Source organism: Grampus griseus, assembly GCF_964374135.1.
Source record: "Grampus griseus genome assembly, chromosome: 3".
Taxonomy (NCBI): Eukaryota; Metazoa; Chordata; class Mammalia; order Artiodactyla; family Delphinidae; genus Grampus; species Grampus griseus.
The window spans coordinates 166859817-166877434 of NC_139019.1; the positions used below are offsets into that span (position 1 = coordinate 166859817).

Sequence of the window (17618 nt, forward strand, 5' to 3'; positions counted from 1 at the left end):
TGGACCGGCTGAGGCAGCACTGGGCCAGGCAGGCGGGCAGGCGGCTCTGGCCTTGGCTGGGGGGCCATTTGGGGAGGCAAGGAGCGGGGGCGGTGCACTGATGGGCCGACATCAGAGCCCACGGCCAAGGCCTGCTGGGGATTAAGGGCTCTCTGGCCAGACCCGTAGCTATCAGGCTGGGGGGCGGTCCCTCACAATGGCCATTAGATATGGGGCTAGTCACTACAAACACCTCCCCCCCAGGCCCCAGCCCTGCCTGTCTCTCTTCGCTGCAGAGGCCCCATCCACCAGCCCCCAAGCCCCAAGGTCGGGGCTCACGACCCCTTCCCTGGCCCCTTTCCCCACCTCACTGCCAGGCCCTGCCAGGCTCACAACACACACCACAGACACCGCAGAAGAAAAGGGAGGGGTTTTATTCTCAAGCATCTAAGGATTTACAAACGAGGGCGTTTCGTTTTAAAAAGGGACGGGGCAGTACTGGCGGCCTGAGAAGGGGTTGTAGACCATGGGCTGGGCCCAGGCCCCCACCTGCCCACTTCACCCTCTGCCTGATGGAGAGGGATGGCTGGTGACTGGTGACTGGGTGGAGGGGGGGAGACATGGGAAAGGTAGGGGGGAAGGAGAGGCTCCCATTTAACACTGAAGGCGGGGAGGGGAAACGGGCCGACACACACTCACAAAACAGAAAATAAAGTTAAATAAAAATAAACTCAGGCAGCTGGCCCTTGGGGCCAGCCACGCGACCTTCCCGGCTACCCACAAAGGCCCCTGTGGCTGGGGCCCATGAGGGAGGGCGGGAGCCAGGCCTACTGGCCCCGCACCCTGCCCCCCTCCCCTCACAAAGGGGATTGGAGCGAAAGAAGGTGGCCACCCCCGGGGTGGGGGGCAGAGAAAAGATGACTTCGAGTACTTTTTAAAACATGCGGCGTTTTGTGACTATCCTAGTAGTAACTACAGTCGGTGAGCTAGATGGAGGGTACAGTGACGCCTAGTCTAGATTGCTTCAGCTACATCCAGCGAGCTTCCTCACCTTTGGTGTTGGTTGCTTTTTGTGGTTTTTCTGGAGTTTTCTTTTGTTTTTTGTTGTTATTTCGTTGTCCACTTGATTTGCATGCATCACCAACAAAAAGGAAACACACCCCCTCCTCCTGCTCTCGCTGCTCCCCAGGGCCCGGGCCTCGGTGTGGGCTGGGGACTGGCCAGCTCTGGGTGAGTCGAGGGGCGCTCAGGGCCACTACGAGGGCGTGACTGCCTCCACACGCCCAGCCCTCGGCCTGCCCCACCTCTGTCCCTGTCACACATCCTCAGACCCCCCACGTCCACTCCACGTGCCCTCAATCCCTGTCTCCCCGGGCCCCATGGCCCCCGCTCCTGTCACCCATTCCCTCCTCCGCCTCTGCCTCACCGGCACCTGCTGCCCTCCACCATGCCCCACGCCTGCCTTCCCTGAAGGCCACCCTGTGTGGCCACGGCCCCTTGGGCTCCCTCCACACCCCCCGAGGTCCTCAACTCACCCCTACAAGCTGTGGCCAGTCTCCAGCCCCGAGGGAGGAGCACCCCGCCCCCCCACCCAGAGCCCACCTTTGGGACTAGTCTCTCCCCGGCAGGGTGGCCCAGGCCCCCAAGGCTCGGCCCCCAGCCCCCCAGCGCCCGTGGGCCATCGGGGGGGCTGCCACCACAAGCAGCTAAACATGACTTTGGTAAAAGTTTCTGAAGGTACCGACAAACCCCATGAGAACAAGCTCTTCTCCTCCCCCCACCCCCCAAACACCCCACCAAGTACAATAAAATACGATAAACTCCAAAAAGGACCCCCTGAGATCAAAAAGAGAAAGAGAGAGACCAGCCCGGGTCTGGCTGCAGTCACAACGTCCAGCCCGCCTGCCCAGGGCGAGGACGCCAGCCAACTGACTCATGGCTTGCCGGAGACCTAAACGGACCCAGGGGTGCCGCCGGGGGTGGCAGGGCCTGGGCCAGGAGAGAGGCAGAAGCAGGGAGGGAGACAGGGAAAGCCAGAGAGGTAGAGAGGGAGGGGACAGAGAGAGGGAGATGGAGCCAGGGTGCATGTGCGTGCGAGGCGGCGGTGGGACAGCGCGGTGTGGAGGGGAGGGGACAGGACGGGCGGCTCTCTCCCGGCCCCTGGGGGCCGCCCCAGCCCAGAGGTTACAACTGAATAAATAGCGAGTCTGCTCGCGGCCTGCTGTCTTCCGTTCACAGTGTCTGTCGGAGGGGATGCGCACAGCCGGCTGATCCTAGGACGGGAAGGGCTGGGGCCTGGTGGGCCCATCTGTCCATGGCTGGTGGGCAGGGAGTCAGGGGTGGGTTGGCGCCCCCTACTTTCTGTCCTCAGCCCTCGGCGGCCGTCCAGGTCCCAGGGCTCCCCTGGCGGGCAGCTGGGTGGCCGGGTGGGGAAGGGGAGGCCGGTGGCCACGCCCCCGGCCCCCAGTAGGCTGGCCGCCGCTGTGCGGCTACCTGAAGAAGGGCAGGTGATGCTGGCTCAGGACCCCACTCGCCCGCGGCGACTCGGTCTTCGCCATGACATCCTTGAACCAGGACGCCACGTCCACCTCCAGCGTCTCGTAGCGCTTGATGAAGCTGTGTTCCTGTGGGGCCCAAGGCAGGGCACTTAGGGCGAGGGCATCTTCCCTGCTGGCCTTGCTCAGGCCCGGCACCCAGTGTGGCGGGGGGCTTAGGATGGGGGCTGGGGAGGGCCCCGGGTACTCACAAGTAGCTTATTATACTTTGGTCTCTTCCTGTGATCTTTAGTAAGGCTGGAAGGAGAAGAGGAAAGGAAGAGAAGTGAGAGCAGGTAGGAGAGGCCTGGCCGCCCTCGTGGCTGAGTTGTCGGGTCTGCAAGATCTGTGGGCAGAAGCCCGCACCCTCCCGGGCCTGCGCTTGGGCCCCCCACCGTGACAGAAGCCCAATGTGGGCCGTGAGACGCCCATGGGAGGGGTGGGTGGGCTCCCCCACGGGAGGCTCCAATGTGGACGTCCCGCGTGTGCTACTCTTGCCAGTTGGTGCAGGACACTCAGAGCCCTTAGCCCTGGGGCGCCTCCGCTCGTTCACAGCTCCCCCAAGATGAAGCCCGAGGGCCACCCTGCCAAATACCCCTGGGGCCAGGTGTCCCCTCAGGCTGAGTCCAAACCCAACTCCTAGCTCCCGGGGCTCGGGCTCCAGCCCCCACACCATCCTGGGGCCCCTCTCCCCTCCCCAGTGGCCTGGGTGCAGGGCCACATCTGACCTCACCCTGCCTTCCAGAGTGGAGGGCGGGGGCGGGGCTCCTCACCAGTCTTTAACTCTTAGTTGCGGCATGCATGTGGGATCTAGTTCCCTGACCAGGGATTGAGCCCGGGCCCCCTGCATCGGGAGCGTGGAGTCTTAACCGCTGTGCCACCAGGCAAGTCCCCTCACCAGTCTTTGACGAAGGACTGAAAGTCCCCCGAGAAGCCCATGTGACCAGGCAGGAGCGGGGGTTCTTCCTGTAGGACTTTGGTGAGGACCTCAAAGTCCGTCTTGCAGTTCTTGTAGGGAAACTGTCCCGTCGCCAGCTCCACCTGGGAGAGAGACGGGCAGGGCTGGGCCGGCCAAGGACAGGATCCTGCCCTTTCCTGCCACCTGCCTCCGTACCCCGAGAAGACCCCACCCCTGGCCTCGGAGAGCAGGGACCCCAACTCACCAAGGAGATGCCCAGGCTCCACACGTCGGCCCGGATGTCGTAGTCGGGCTTGGTGGGGTCCGGGGGGTCGATGCGCTCAGGCTGCCGGCGGGAAGGAGGAGAGGGTGGATGTACCCCTGTGGCTGGGGTGGGCGTACCGCCCCTCATGCCCGCCCGCCCGCCGGGCGCTGCTGGGCCCCACTTACTGCCATGTAGGCAGCGCAACCCGCGCTCCGCGTTTTGGCTTTGGAGTCGACGAGGCGGCCGCTGATGCCGAAGTCGCAGAGCTTGATCTGGCCCCGCTCATCCAGCAGGATGTTGGAGGGCTTGACGTCCCGGTGGATCACGCCGTGCTTCTCCTTCAGGTAGTAGAGTGCCTTCACGATCTGCGGCGCGGGCAGAGGAGGGCACCAGTGATGGCAGGGACGGGGCCTGGTGGGGCGGGGGGGCGGTTGGGGACCACCCGCCCGCCCGCGCCCCACCCAGCTGCTCACCGCCACCGTCATCTTGCCCAGGATCCGCTCAGGGATAGGGCCCTGCATCCGCTTCTTGAGCTTCTCGGCGCACGTGCCCATGAGCTCCATGGCAATGAAGACGTCCGTCTGCGGGGACAGCAGGTGGCGGCTTGGCGGGGTGGCTGTACCCTCCTGCCCACCCCAGACAGGCTCGGGTCCTGGGGGAGGGGCGGGGGGCGCGGGAGGCTTGGGGGGCGGGCGGCCGGCTCACGTTGGTGATGAAGGTCCCGAAGCACTGCACGATGTAGGGGCAATCGTGGCTCTTGAGGACCACGTCCAGGTCCATGAGGATCCGCTTGTTCTCTTCCTTGTTCCCCGAGCGCCGCATTTGCTGCACGGGACAGCAGGGGCCTTAGCGCCGAGCCTGGGGCGCGGGGCCCACCCGGGGCGGGGGCGGGCTCACCTTGACAGCGATGACGTGCCCCGTCTTCCGGAAACGCATCTTCCACACCTGGCCACAGGTGCCACTGCCCATCTCCCCCAGGTTCTCCAGGTCGTTGATTTCCGCCTGGTAGCGCTGGCGAGGAGAGCCAGGGCTGGGGGTCCACCGGGCCTCTGCCCTCCACCCCCAGCCCAGACCTACCAGCAGCGTCCTGCCCACCCTCCCTGGGGGGGCCGAGGGAAGGGCGGTACCTGGCCCCCAATGGTCAGGTAGCCCGTCTGCTTCATGATCTCCTGCAGCTTCTGGTCAATCTCGATGCTGAGGGGACAGAGAGCGGGTCCTGACCAACCTGAAGCCACCCCAGCCCCTAACACACAGGGTCCCACAGAGCTCACCAGCTCCTCCCTGAGGCTTGCCCTGCGCCCCGCCCCGCCCCGGCCCCAACCTCCCGGCCCTCCCACCGGCCACCCTAGCCGCTCACCTCTCCATGCTGCGCGGTGTGAACAAGGTTGACGGGAGCCCCAGCATGTGGCGGGGCCGTGCGGGGGGCGTGGGGTGCTGCGGGGAGCTCTCGGAGGACGGTGAGCGGCTGCCCCCATCGTTGGCCAGTGGGAGCTGCAGGGCTGGGGTGGTGAGAACCAGGGGCGGGGAGGGGGTTAGCTCCCAGCTGGCCCCAACTCAAGGGCCTGGAACCCTCATCTTACCCTCCCTGGCATCCCTCAGGTAGGGCGGCACAGCCCCCTGCCCCGCTGGGCTGGAGGAGCTCCCCGCTCCCAGACCACTCCTAGGGTGCCTTTTCCCACCCCGCACCCCGCCCACTCCTCTGACCTGGAAGGGCTTGCGGTGGGCTGGTCCCCAGAGGCTGAGGGTTCATCCCCAAGCCTCCCCTGACAGAAAACGGAGGCCCAGAGGCGGATGCCGTCCCTCAGGCAGGCAGCCTCCCCGCTGTGTCCCTTTCCTCCCCACCTCCGCCGGGGAAGCAGGCCCAGGGCCACCACACCCACACTCTGGACCACACAAGGCAGGAATGCCCGCTGGGATCAGCCCGAGCTCTGGCGCTGTGGGCAGCCTGACCTTGGCTGGACCACCCTGAGGAGAGAGTGGGCAAGGGACCTAGGCTTCCAGCTGCCTCGCCCAGCACTCTGTTTCAGGGTCAGGGAGGGCCGCCCTCTGGCCTGCGGGCTCATCGGTGAGCCTCCCGGCCTGGCCTGCGGAGCTAGGGCCTACGAGGCAGGGGCAGGACCCCAGGCTGGGGTGAGGGGATCCAGGTGGCACAGCCCCTCCAGGGGCCAGGCCAGGCGGCGAGTTTGGTTCTTTCCAGAAGCCTGCATGCGGACAGCTCGGGCATGCTACAGGCAGGCAGCGGGCAGGCAGCGTGCAGGCAGCGGGCACCCCAGGACGGGCAGGCGGCATTAGGGGACGGGAGGGCGGGAGACAGACAGCCGGGAGCCGAGACTCGGGGCCCAGCTGCCCAGAGGACGCGCTGCAGAGACAGGCCGGGGAGGGGCCTGGGAAAGGAGAGCGGATTCCCTGAGGGGCTAGGAGCCTCCGGGCTGGGCAGGCCCCAGGGTGGGGAGTGGGGGCCAGGGTGATGACCCTCCAGTGAACCCCTGAACCCCGGAGACCCTGGCACTCGGCCTCCAGAAGGGGAGCCCCTGGCTGAGGAGGCTGCAGGCTACAAGCACCTCCCAGGTTCACCTTCCCCTGGAGAGCAGGCCAGGAGCTGGGGGCGGGCCATTCTCCTTAGCCCTTGGCTGACGCCCCCTCCTCTCTCCACACTTCCCGCATGGCCCACCTTCTCCTCCCACAGTTCTCCAGGCACCTGGTGACGTGGGCCCAGTGATCAACGGGTAGAGACAGGTATGTTCAGCACCTGGTGCCCAGGCGCTTTGCTGGCCTGCAACCCTGACCGCAGCCAGAGCGAGGGGCAGGTCTATGAGCCTGGCCTGCAGTCCTAGGAGGGCCTGGCGGGAGTGATGGAAGAGCTCTGGGGACCCCGGGGACGTGGCCGGGCCCAGTCCCCTCCACTGGCCCGGAGGCCTCTCCTCCCGTGCCCTCCCTGCTGCTCTGCTCTGCCGGGGCCAGAATCCCAGTCGTAATACCTCCCTCTCTGGCTGGACAACCTCCGGGGCTCCCGAGGACCCTCGAGCTCCCCCTGCACCGGGACCCTGGATCCCTGTCAGGTTCAGGTTCCCTGGGGGCACCAGGGCCCCCTTTCTGAGTGAGGACCACAGCCCTCTCCTACCCACACCTCTCGGTGTGGTGTCCTGTCGGTCCCCTCCCTTACACAGTCCACCGGGCCCTCTGAGGGCCGCCCCAGAACCCGGGGCCAAGGCTGTAGGGGGACAGAGGCTTCCAGCCAGCCCCGCAAACTGACGCACGGTAGGCGTGTGAGCGGGGCCGGTGCGGGGTGGCTAAGGTGGGGTGGAGGGAGGTAGACAAAGACCCTGAGAACAGAAGTCACAGAGGTGGTACCGGGCCCACGGCAGGTCAGGAGGGCAGAATGAGAGCGAGAGGCTGAAGGGGAAAGAGAGAGAGAGAAGAATGAATGAGAGAGAACGAGAAAGGACACGGGGCGGGGGTGGGGGGTGGGGAGCACGCGGCCATCAGGAGCCACACACGTACCAGGCTGTCAGTCGACACACGTAGGCACACGCACACAGGGCATGGCACAAAGCCACGCAGATGGGCAGACGACATGCCACAGGGTCTCCAGCAGAGCCACAGAGCCCCTCACCTTCCGACACACACGCACGCGCGCACGCACGCACGCACGCGCGTGCACACACACACACACTTCCCAACCTAGTCCTGCTCACAAGGACCAATGAGGCCAGACCCCCACCCCATCTCTCTCAGCACCCCCGCCCTTCGCACAGGCATGTCCCACACCCGTCTGCTCCCAGACCCACTGGCACCTGCCCTCCGCCCCTAGGGGGGCTGCTTCCTCTACTTCCATCCCTGCGCTGCCCCCACCTCCCAGGAGACTTTGCTCAAATTCCACCTTCTCCAGAGGTTTCCCGACTGCAACCCTGCTCCCTGCTCCACCCGGCCTTCCCTCCAAGGCGCCGGGGTCTCCTCCACTTCCCGCCTGGAGGCCCTCAGTGCTCACTGCCCTCCAACCCCCAGGGTCCCCCACCCCCTGGGGCGCACCAGCCCTGAGAGGACAGGGACTCAGTCCAAGCCTAGCATGGCTCAGCCCAGGGGGTGACACGGGTCCGCTGGGCTGCTGAGGCGGATGAGCAGCTCTCCCTCCCCCCGCTCATGCACACGCCTGCAGGCACACGCACGGACACTCGTGACCCCCTTGGCAGGCGACAGACTCCCGGCCGGTGAGGGAGTCTGTCTCCTCCTCCAGGGAGTCCAAACCTGAGCCCAAGAGGAAGGGAGGAGCGGGAGGTGAGAAGACAGAGGAAGTGGCCGGGTGGGCCGGACGCGGACGGTGTGGATGGACAGAGAGTGAGGGTGAGAGGGGGGGATGCGCACACGCACACACGGAGCACGTGGGAGGGGGAAGGGGGGGATGGCATTCTGCGGCCGGGGCAGCGGTTAGGTCAATGGTGCAGAGGTCCAAGCAGCGATGATAAAAAGGCTGGTACCTGCTCGTTGGGACGGGGCAGGAGCAGGGCTTAGAGTGATCACAATAACTGGATGGGGAAAAGGAAGAAAAAAAAAAAAAACAACACCACGATAAATCACAACGGAAACCACCGATTTGTCCAAAAGAAAAGAAATCAAATCAAATCATAACGGAGAGGAGGGGGAGGCACGCGGTACCAAACTGCAGAGATGGGTAGAAACCGACAGAGATGGGAGAACTGGGAGGATGGGATGGAGCTGACACAGACACAGACGCCTGGAGGGGGCTCCCCGCGGCCTGCTCGCCATGGGTCTCACCGTGCCTCGCTCTCCATCTGGGACAGCCACCCTGCAAGGCACCCCAGGCCCCGTACCTAGGCCTGTCTTGTCCACACTGGGGTTGGAGGGGGAGTAACACTGCAGAGACCAGCGGGGACCCTCCAGTCCTGGCTGGGCTTCCTACCCCAGGCAGTGTCCAGTGCCAGCACTGCCACCTCGGGTTTTTTTCTGGGCCCCAAGAGACACACACACACACCCCCAATCCAGTGAGAAACCCACACGGGCCCAGGTCAGGAAAGGGAGAATGGGGAGTGGACCCTACACAAGGATGGGGGCGCCAGGCTGGGTGAGCAGGCAGTGGTGGGGGAACCCAGATGAGGAAGTGTCTTCCCCGTCCTGTCAGGATGACTCCACAGAGAGCTACATAAGCCACAGGAGTCATATCAGAGGGGATAAAAAGGAGAGCAATTTGCTGGATCAAGAGAGACACAGAAGGCATGGGTGTGTGGGCAGGGGAATTCCCTGGTGGTCCAGTGGTTAAAACTGCACTTCCAACGCAGGGGGCACGGGTTCGATCCTTGGTGGGGGACTAACATGCCACATGCCGCGCGGTGCGTCCAAAAACAAAAACAGAAAGCATGTGTGTGGGCTGCTGTTCATCAGGTCTGTAGGAAGGGGAAAAATCTGACTCCCTCTGAGCTTCAAGGATATGGGGAGGGGATCATGCAGGAAATGACAAGCAGACTAGATGTGGTCACGGTGATTCCGAGCCAGATGTGCGTGCTGGGGGGTAGCTCTTGACTCCAGATGACAAGACGCCAGGGAGACACGGGGACTGTGGGACCAGAAAGGAGGTGTACGTGCCCTGGGATGCCTAGATAAAGTCGCACTGGCCTCAGGTATCCCCGGGCTGGATGGGTGTGGGTGTGTAAGAATGGGGAAGTCACTTGATTCTAAATGACAAAGTCGCCGCGCTTGGGAGTTGCGTGTTTATTTCTGGAGGAGCCAGAAAGATGGCAACAGTGAAACGAGTCAGAGGAGTATGAGGGGGCCTGGTGTATATGGGTAAACTGTATGTGGGAGGGAGTCCGCTGAGCCCAATGACAAGATCCCAGACACGGACCCAGGTGCGGAACGCGGGGGGGGGAACCTCTTGACACAATCACTGAGATGGCGGGAGTAGAATCAGCTGGTGAAAAGGGATGTGTACATGTTAGCGGAGGACCTGGATGTAGTCACGGTCGCATGAAGTAGGAGAAGCAAGGCTCAGGGTAGGTGACAGAGGCTCCGAGGATCCCGGTGATTGGGGGCGGGTCATCAGGTGGGGGGCCTCGCCTGGAGCCGGGTAACTGGGCTCCCAGGCCCCGTTAAGGGGGAACCCCCAGGCAGGGGAAGGGCTGCCCGGGAACCCGCGGGCCCCACGCCTCCCGGGTCACCGTGACCCTCTCACCGCTGGCCGATAGCGAGGAGCGGGGCGGAGAGAAGGAGCTAGAGCGCCCCGGAAGCGGGGGCGGGGCCTGGAGGCGGGGGCGGGGCCTCCCGCGGCGCGCGCCCCGCCCCGCTCGCCCCCTCCCCCACGCCGCCGTGCTTACTGGGCCTGGGCCGCTGGGGGCTGATATCCAGGTTGAGGTCGATCCTCCGCCGGGCCTCGCGGTTCTCCTGCTTCAGCTTTGCTTCCAGGCGGGACAGCTTCTGCTCCAGGGAGGACGCCGCCATCTTCCCCGCCGCCGCCGCGCACCGCCCGGCCGCCCGTCAGTCCCGCAGACAAACACCGCACTGCGCCTGCGCTCGGATGACCCCGCCGAGCCGCCGTCTCGCTCAGCAGGGCGCATGCTCGCGGTGCACACCCGCCCTTCCCGCGTGCGAACTTCCGCGCGTGCGTGCTTCGTCCCGACCGGAGGGATGACGCCGCCTAGAGCTCGCTGCTGGCAACGTGCGAATCCTCTCAGTGTGAGGCGCATGCGTGAATTCCCGAGCGCTCCGGCAAGAGGCGCTGTCTGGAAACCCACTCACCGTTCCGCTTACAGCGGTGGGCGGAGAAAGCAGCGCGCAAGCGTACAGAGGAGGAGACAGGTCACGCCCGTGGCCTCTGTTGCGCATGCGCACTCGTGACTTTGTTTTTTCCCCCCCTGTCGCTGTCCCCGGTGGTCGCCATGGTTGTGTGTCCTCAGCCTCGTTCTTTCTCTTCTCGGCCCGGCCATCGCTGGCACCTACTCCCTCTCGGAACTGCCTTTCTCATCTCAGTGCTTCCTTAGGATCCCTGTTATGCTTAATTGCTGCCTCCTCACCATAAGTAGGCACCCGGGGCAAGCCCTTTCCATTTCAGCAGGCTCAGGGTTGGCCGAGGACATGTAGGATGGGCGGTGTAGGGCTCGGGCCACTGTCAGGACCCTGGGAATCCAGTGGCGTGACCCCTGCCCTCGGCGACTGGGGGGCCGGTAGGGGGGCCAAGGTCAAGGTCCGAGAGTTCCAAATCAGACTTGCGTGGGACATTTTAAGACTTCCCTCAACTGCCCTGCCCCCAGAATTTGCTCCCAGCTCCTGGACAACGCAGAAGATAGGCCCCGGGGTTTGGTGCCTCTACCTGGCGCCTCCGCGGCCTACACATTTTCTTTAGCTGGTCTGAAGAGTGCTGGGAAAATGTCCCCATCTGGAACCCTGGGGCCCCTGGAGAGCACCTTGCCTCTGCTCTCTGGTGCCAGGAGGAGGCTCGCATTTTGCAGACACCATGAAGGTGGTGATCCCAGGAGGTCAGGGTTGGGCAGGCTGTGCCCTGCCCGCTCCAGCACAGGGACACTGTGATGGGCGTTGAAGGCTTGTGGCGACTCCTCTGGTGACAACTTACAGGTGGAGCAGATCCAAAACTGTGGAGCCGGGAGACTAACAGGGAAGGTAGAGGAAGAGCAGTTCTCCAGGAAAAAACCTAGGCAGACGATGCCACCTGATTTCTCCTGGTTAGCTGAGGTCTCTCTCTGCCTCTGCTTCCGGGATGCACTGATACCCTTGATTCTGGAATGTGACTGTCGCCACTTCCCTGTACTTGGTCTGGTGGAATCGAAGGCTTAGACTCACAGGAGTGGACACAAGGATCAAGATTCTAGTTCTCATAGTTAGTATCATTTATTAAGCACCCACTGATATACATTCCCTCGCATAGGGAACATGTGAAAGACAAAGTCCCAGCCTGTCTTCAGAAAAATGTACCCTCCACAGCAGGTGTTCTTAACCTGGGGTCTCCGATCCTTAGGATGTCCATAAACAGCCCTCTAGGGGATCTGGGGGAATCTGTTGATTGCCTCAAGTTGTTTGCAGAACTTTTCACGTACGTGAGCATTTTCCTGAGGAAGGAGGTGCCCAGCTTTCATCAGGTTTCTCAAAGCATCTAGGGATCTAAACAAAAGTTCAGAATCCCTACTCTAGACACCCAGATATCTGACTCTGTAGGTCAGCATTTTCCAACACACAGGCCTGGGACTGTCTTTGTCAGAATTACCTGGGATGCTTATATTTACCGGCAAGTTCCTGGCCTCCAGGCAAAGCTCCTGAGTCAGTCTTTCAGGGGTGGGGCCTGGGATGTTTTGTTTTGATGTTGACTTTGATGCCTAGCCAAATGTGAAAACCATTTTTTCTGAGTTCAGGTGTCCATAGCAAACAACTTATAAATAGGGGATTGGGCTTCCCTGGTGGCGCAGTGGTTGGGAGTCCGCCTGCCGATGCAGGGGACACGGGTTCGTGCCTCGGTCCGGGAAGATCCCACATGCCGCGGAGCGGCTGGGCCCGTGAGCCATGGCCACTGAGCCTGCGCGTCCGGAGCCTGTGCTCCGCAACGGGAGAGGCCACAACAGTGAGAGGCCCACGTACCGCAAAAAAATAAATAAATAAATGAAAAAAAAATAGGGGATTAACATCCAAGTTGGAGGTGGAGGAGGGGGGAGCTTGTCTGTTGCGTCTGTGTCCCCTCCTTGGGAGAGAACCCCAGATGTAAGCTGTTTTGGTCAGGAAGAGAGGGTTGAAATCCCATTGGGATGAGCCCCACCCCCATATGTGGCATTGATTGAGCCCGAATGTTCGGAGTGGGTTGGGGGAGCAGCAGCTCTGGCCCAGGGCTGGGGGCAGGCAAGCTAGCCAAAGACACAGGTGTGGTTTTGCTCTGAGAGTCTTATGACTGAGTTAATCCCTCCAGGATGTTCCACCCTAGATCCACAGCCTCCCAGGCAAACCAATCCTAGGATCTTGCCTTGGGCTCCACCAGCCTGGCACGTCTGCTCCTCCTGTCCCGGCCTGGGCTCACTTGGCCCCCTCCCTTGAAGATAACAGTAGAGATTCCAGGGTGATAGCATCTGGAAGGCCTCTACCGCAACCTGCCCCTCCCTGGCTTCTCTCCACCTCCATTCTGTCCCGCACCTCTGCCGGCAGCCCTTCGTAAAGGGTGTCCTCCACCAGGAGCCCCGACTTCTTCAGTCCCCCACAGTTGCCGAGTTCTTCCGGCAGCGCCTCCAGCCGGTTGCCCTTGAGCTCCAGGCGGCTGAGGGCCCCGAGGGCCCCCACCTGGGGCGAGAGCTGGCTCAGGTTGTTGTAGCCGAGGAGCAGCGTCCGCAGCTTGCGGCAGAAGAAGAGCTCGTCGGGCAGAAGCTCCAGGGCATTGTAGGAGACAGCCAGGTGCTGCAGGTTCTGGAGGAGGCCCAGCTCGGCCGGCAGGGAGTGCAGCCCGTTATGGGAGATGTCCAGCAGGCGGAGGCCAGAGCACATGCCGAGCTGGGTGGGCAGTGTCTCCAGCTTGTTGTGGCTGAGATAGAGCTGCTCAAGGCCCCGGAGCTTCCGTACGTGCTCGGGGACATAGGCGATCTGGTTGTGCCACAGCCGGAGTGTGACCAGCTTGCGGCAGTGCTGGAAGCTGAGGATCTCCTCGATGGACCGCAGGTGGTTGTCCTTGAGGTCCAGTTCCTGTAGTGCGCTCAGGCTGAAGACGGCATGGGGGATGCGCTCCAGCCCGCAGGCCACCAGCTCCAGCTCCCGAAGCACCGCCAGCTTCTTGAGGCTGTTCAGTGCCAGCAGGCGGGCCCCGTCGTTGTGCAGGCTGAGCCGCTGCAGGTGACCGGCCACGTCGGTCACGCTGGCGGGCACTTTGCCGGCGTTGCTCCGCAGAGACAGCACCTTCAGCTGCTTCAGCTCCCGGAGGCTCTCGAGGGTCGCTGCCCGGGCCAGCTCCGGGGGGAAGACCCCCTCCAGGTGCAGCTCCTCCAGGCTGCGCAGCCCGAACACCCAGAGGGGCACCTCTCGGAGCTCCTCGCACTTGACCCGGATGACCTTCAGGTGGTCCCGCAGGAAGATCTGCGAGGAGAAGGGCAGCCTGGCCGGAGAGTGGAGCAGGCTGATCTCCTGCAGGTGCACCAGCTGCGAGAGGCCTGGGGGGAAGGTGACGTCACAGATGGCCTCCAGCCGCAGGGCCTCCACCTCGCTGAGCTCGAAGACCGTGTCGGGCAGCCCCGGGAGCATGCAGAGGGCCAGCTCGAGCCGGCCGCAGGCGTTGCGCTGCAGCTTCTGCCGCAGCTTCTCGGTCGTCCACTCGTGGTTGAGGTTGAGCTGCTTCAGGCGGCTCTCGCTGACCTCGGAGAGGAAGACAGCGAAGCGCTTGGAGTAGAGTGAGTCGTACTGGTCGATGAGGTGCAGCATGAAGGCGAAGTCGTTCTTGACGTCGGGGATGTCGCCCATGCCCGTCTCCTCCCGCACGGACCGGAAGGAGTACTCCTTGAGGGGCCGGTGGAAGAGCCAGAAGAGTGTGTAGAAGCAGATGATCCCGTAGACGCACACGAAGCAGATGTAGCAGAAAGCCAGCTTGGAGAAGAGGTGGGCCTTGGTGTGGCTGCAGCAGAAGCTGGCATAGCCCGTGACCTCCGAGGTGTCCACCGTACAGGCCACCAGGAAGCTGATCTTCCCCACGTAGACGAGGTTGTAGACCAGGATGGCCAAGAACTTGCAGACCTTGAGCACCGTCTGCCGGATGTACATGGTGTACAGGATGTCCCCCTCTTCCACGTGCATACGGAATTTCTTGACCTTCTCAAACAGGGCTTTGGCCTGCTCACCCTCCTTTTTGTCCAGCAGGGTGACAGCCGGTGGCTCCGTCACCACCTTCTCGGGCTCCGCCAGCATCTTCTCCTTCTCACCCTCACCTGCCTTCCCTGGTCCTGCCGCCGCTGCTGCCATGGTCACCGTTGCCCGCCCGGCGGCGGCAGGATCCTTGTGGTTCTCCCCGGAGACCTCGGATAGGGCCCGCGTGGTCCACGGAGAGTCGAAACACTTGCCCAGGATAGAGATGAAGTGCTCGATCTTGGAGCTGGTGCCGGGAAACTTGAACCAGAAGCTGGTGCAGACCATGAAGTTGAGCGTGTGGATGACGACCAGGTAGGGGAAGTACTTGGCGTACCAGTGGAGGGCCGTCTCGTAGCAGAGCTGGTTAATGAAGCTGTATTGCTGCAGGTCCAGGTTGTTCCTGAGGCCGCTCAACTCCTGGAGGTCCCCCACATGCTCGGAGACCCCCTGCAGCAACAGTTGCCGGCACGGGGCCTCTGATAAGTTCTCCCGGGGTCCGTGACTGGGCAGACAGATGATCTTGTCCTGTGTCACCTGGGGATGGGAGAGAGGGTGAAAGATGGTGAAGGATCTGGGGCGGCCTGGGAAGTTGTGGGGTGGGGGAGGAAGCAGGCTGAAGGCAAGAGGGGTTTCCATCAACCCCCAACTGTCCCCAGTTTGTTCCCCAGCTTTGGAAGAGTCAGTAAACCTCTGAGCGTCGGACTTTGTCTGAAAAAAAGGGCTGGGTTGATTTGTGTCCTTCGAAAAGATGTTGAAGTCCTAACCCCCAAATACCTGTGAATGTTGCCTTGTTTGGAAATAGTCTTTGCAGAGCAGATGTAATCAAGTTAAGATGAGGTCATTGGGGGTGGGCCCTAACCCAATAGGACTCTGGCCTTATAAAAGGGAGAAATCTGGACACAGACTCACACAGACACACAGACATACACACACACACACACACACACACACACACACGGAAGATGCTTTGAAGATACAGGGAGAACGTTATCTGTAAACCAAGGAATGCCTGAGGCCACCAGAGTCTAGAAGGGAGCCGTGGAACACATTCTCCCTCACAGCTTTCGGAAGGAACCAACCCTGTCAACACTTTGATTTCAGACTTCCAGTCTCCAGAACTAAGAGACGATAACGGAAGACTTCCGGAACTTCCCAGACCCCGGCCCTAGAGACCCCGCCCCTGCCCCGCCCCTTACCTGGAGGGTGCAGCCGAAGACCCCGATCATGAGCATAGCCACGGTGAGGTACTCGGCCAGCACGTCCCACCAAGGTTTGAGCACCTTGAAGTTGGGCTGGTGCTCCGCGAACTGCTTGAACTCCGCCACCGGAATCATCCCGCCTGTGGGAGAGCGGGAAGTGGAGGGTGCAGAGAGAGACCCTCAGGAAAGGGCGCCCGGTGCCGGGTCCCCAGAAGAGCCAGACACACGCATCTGCTCCCAATCCGCGCTCGGCCCTGCCAAACTCTGGCAGAACCCACAAGCTGTGCGCTTCCTTCCCCTCCCCCCACAGACCTCGCCTCCTTCCTGGAGCCGGGCAACTACTGTCCTCACCACCTCTGCTCCCAGGGACCCCTACCTCGGTCGGACTCTGCTTGCCCTCAGAGCTCAGGAGGGGCAGTCCACGGGGCCGCTGCCCCACAGCTTGCCCGTGTGGCCTTCTCCCGGGGCCCAGGCATCTCCTCCCACACTTGACGCCAATTGGAAACACTTCGCTCTGCTTCTCTGACCCCAGGTACCCGGTATCCAGGCGGCCAGCCCCGGCTCCCTCCACCACTGGACCGGAGAGAGTCCCAGAGACACGGAGACTTCCGGGGCATGGGCCCCGCACCCCCTTCAGGGGCGCTCCGGGCACCACCTCCAACCTCCAACCGGAAAAGCCGGCTGGAGCCTGGCTGGAGCCTGGCTCTGGTTTCGGGCCCCAGGGGCAGGGAGTGGCAAAGCTGAAGGCTGGTCAGCCCTGGGGGGTGGGAGTGACTAGGACACCTGGGTTTCTAGTGGGGCAAGTGCCTAGGATCTGCGGCAGAAAACAGAGACCTGGCCTCTGAGAGTCAGGGGCAGGGGGGCGCAAGGACAGGGCAGAGGATCAGGAAATGGAAAACTCACAGGGAGAGAGCCAGGGTGACACCTACGACTGGGACAGGGCTGGGCTGCCAGGCTCCTGGGCGGCCAGCCCACTCTGTCTGTCCCAGGCTTTCATTTTAGACCAAGGTATCATTATTCCAGATACAGACAACTAGGCGCAAGTCACACGGGGGCGTGGGCCACGGGCTGGGACATCACCCTCCCCGACAGGCAGTCGGGAGCCTTTTCCCCCACCTCCGAGGCTGGAGGGGCGAAGGAAAGGGAGGCAGCAAGCCCCTCGCCGCCTCTGGGGGGGCTCCTAGGCGTCTGCCCCCCTCCCCAGTATCCATGCTCCCAAATATAAAGATCTTGTTTTATATCAGGCAGGTTTCCTGCGGCCTGCGGTCCTCATCCTGACAGCCTGTCACTGGGCACAGGCTGGGCAAAGAAGGGAGGCATCTGGGCCACCAGCTGGTCCTCCAGCCTCCCACCCGTCTCCTGGGTGGGAGGGAAACTGGCCTCTGTCCCACACCTCAGTCAATCGCTCTGACACCTCCTTGCCTCCCTTTTTGGTCTCCACAACCCTTGAAGGCCTTAGGGTTACTCCTGAGTGAGGACAAGGTGGAAGTGGGCGGGGATATGGGATGCAGGCCCCACCCCCAGGCTGAAGTCGGGGCAGTCCTTAATCCCCTTAATCCCATCAGAGGCTCCCACCTCAGTACCCGGGATAATATGAAAGGGACAGGGACACGCCTGCCCACACCCAGGCTCCGGGGCCTCCTGACTCAGGCCCTGACTCACCCAGCAGCCGGCACATGCAAGGGGGTGTGCAGACAGAGCACAGGATCCCTCACCCAATGGCTCATCCCTCGTGCTCAGTTTCACACCCTGTCCTAAACAATAAGCCGAGTAAAGATGCCTCCAGTGCGTCACAGGCTCAAACACCAGGGAATCTGCTAGAAACACACTCAGGGCAGCTCAACAGCCCCCAGGAGCCAAATTGCAGCCACCGAAAGGGACACCCTGGGGGCATTCTGGAGCGTGCACCTCAGGGC

At 62.7% G+C, this 17618-nt stretch overlaps 2 protein-coding genes across 3 annotated transcripts; both read right to left on the bottom strand.

The window, feature by feature from the left end:
* Window positions 1-396: 396 nt before the first annotated feature.
* On the bottom strand, window positions 397-10175 carry MAP2K7 (mitogen-activated protein kinase kinase 7). 2 transcript variants are annotated; one of them, XM_082652410.1, is made up of 12 exons: window positions 10003-10175; window positions 8152-8199; window positions 5034-5175; window positions 4804-4870; window positions 4574-4687; window positions 4382-4501; window positions 4150-4257; window positions 3862-4041; window positions 3677-3757; window positions 3412-3554; window positions 2726-2771; window positions 397-2603 (listed from the first exon to the last, which is right to left on the bottom strand). In XM_082652410.1, the coding sequence occupies exons 1-12, from the start codon at window positions 10124-10126 to the stop codon at window positions 2469-2471; spliced, it is 1308 nt and encodes a 435-aa protein (XP_082508536.1). In that variant the 5' UTR covers window positions 10127-10175; the 3' UTR covers window positions 397-2468. The 2 variants fall into 2 exon arrangements, with proteins under 2 accessions (XP_082508536.1, XP_082508537.1); XM_082652411.1 differs by lacking the exon at window positions 8152-8199.
* Window positions 10176-12697: 2522 nt separating this feature from the next.
* On the bottom strand, window positions 12698-15837 carry LRRC8E (leucine rich repeat containing 8 VRAC subunit E; the record flags this gene model as incomplete). The annotated part of the gene is made up of 2 exons (XM_082650402.1): window positions 12698-15037; window positions 15700-15837. The coding sequence occupies 2 exons, from the start codon at window positions 15835-15837 to the stop codon at window positions 12698-12700; spliced, it is 2478 nt and encodes an 825-aa protein (XP_082506528.1).
* Window positions 15838-17618: the final 1781 nt, after the last annotated feature.

Excerpts from the sequence above, each read along its gene's own strand:
- MAP2K7 (XM_082652410.1), bottom strand. The coding sequence starts at position 10,126 with ATGGCGGCGTCCTCCCTGGAGCAGAAGCTGTCCCGCCTGGAAGCAAAG. Across the intron at positions 4,042-4,149 it reads TGGGCAAGATGACGGTGGCG|ATCGTGAAGGCACTCTACTA; the intron begins GTGAGCAGCTGG and ends CCCGCGCCGCAG. Across the intron at positions 2,772-3,411 it reads CAGTCCTTCGTCAAAGACTG|CCTTACTAAAGATCACAGGA; the intron begins GTGAGGGGACTT and ends TTCTCCTTCCAG.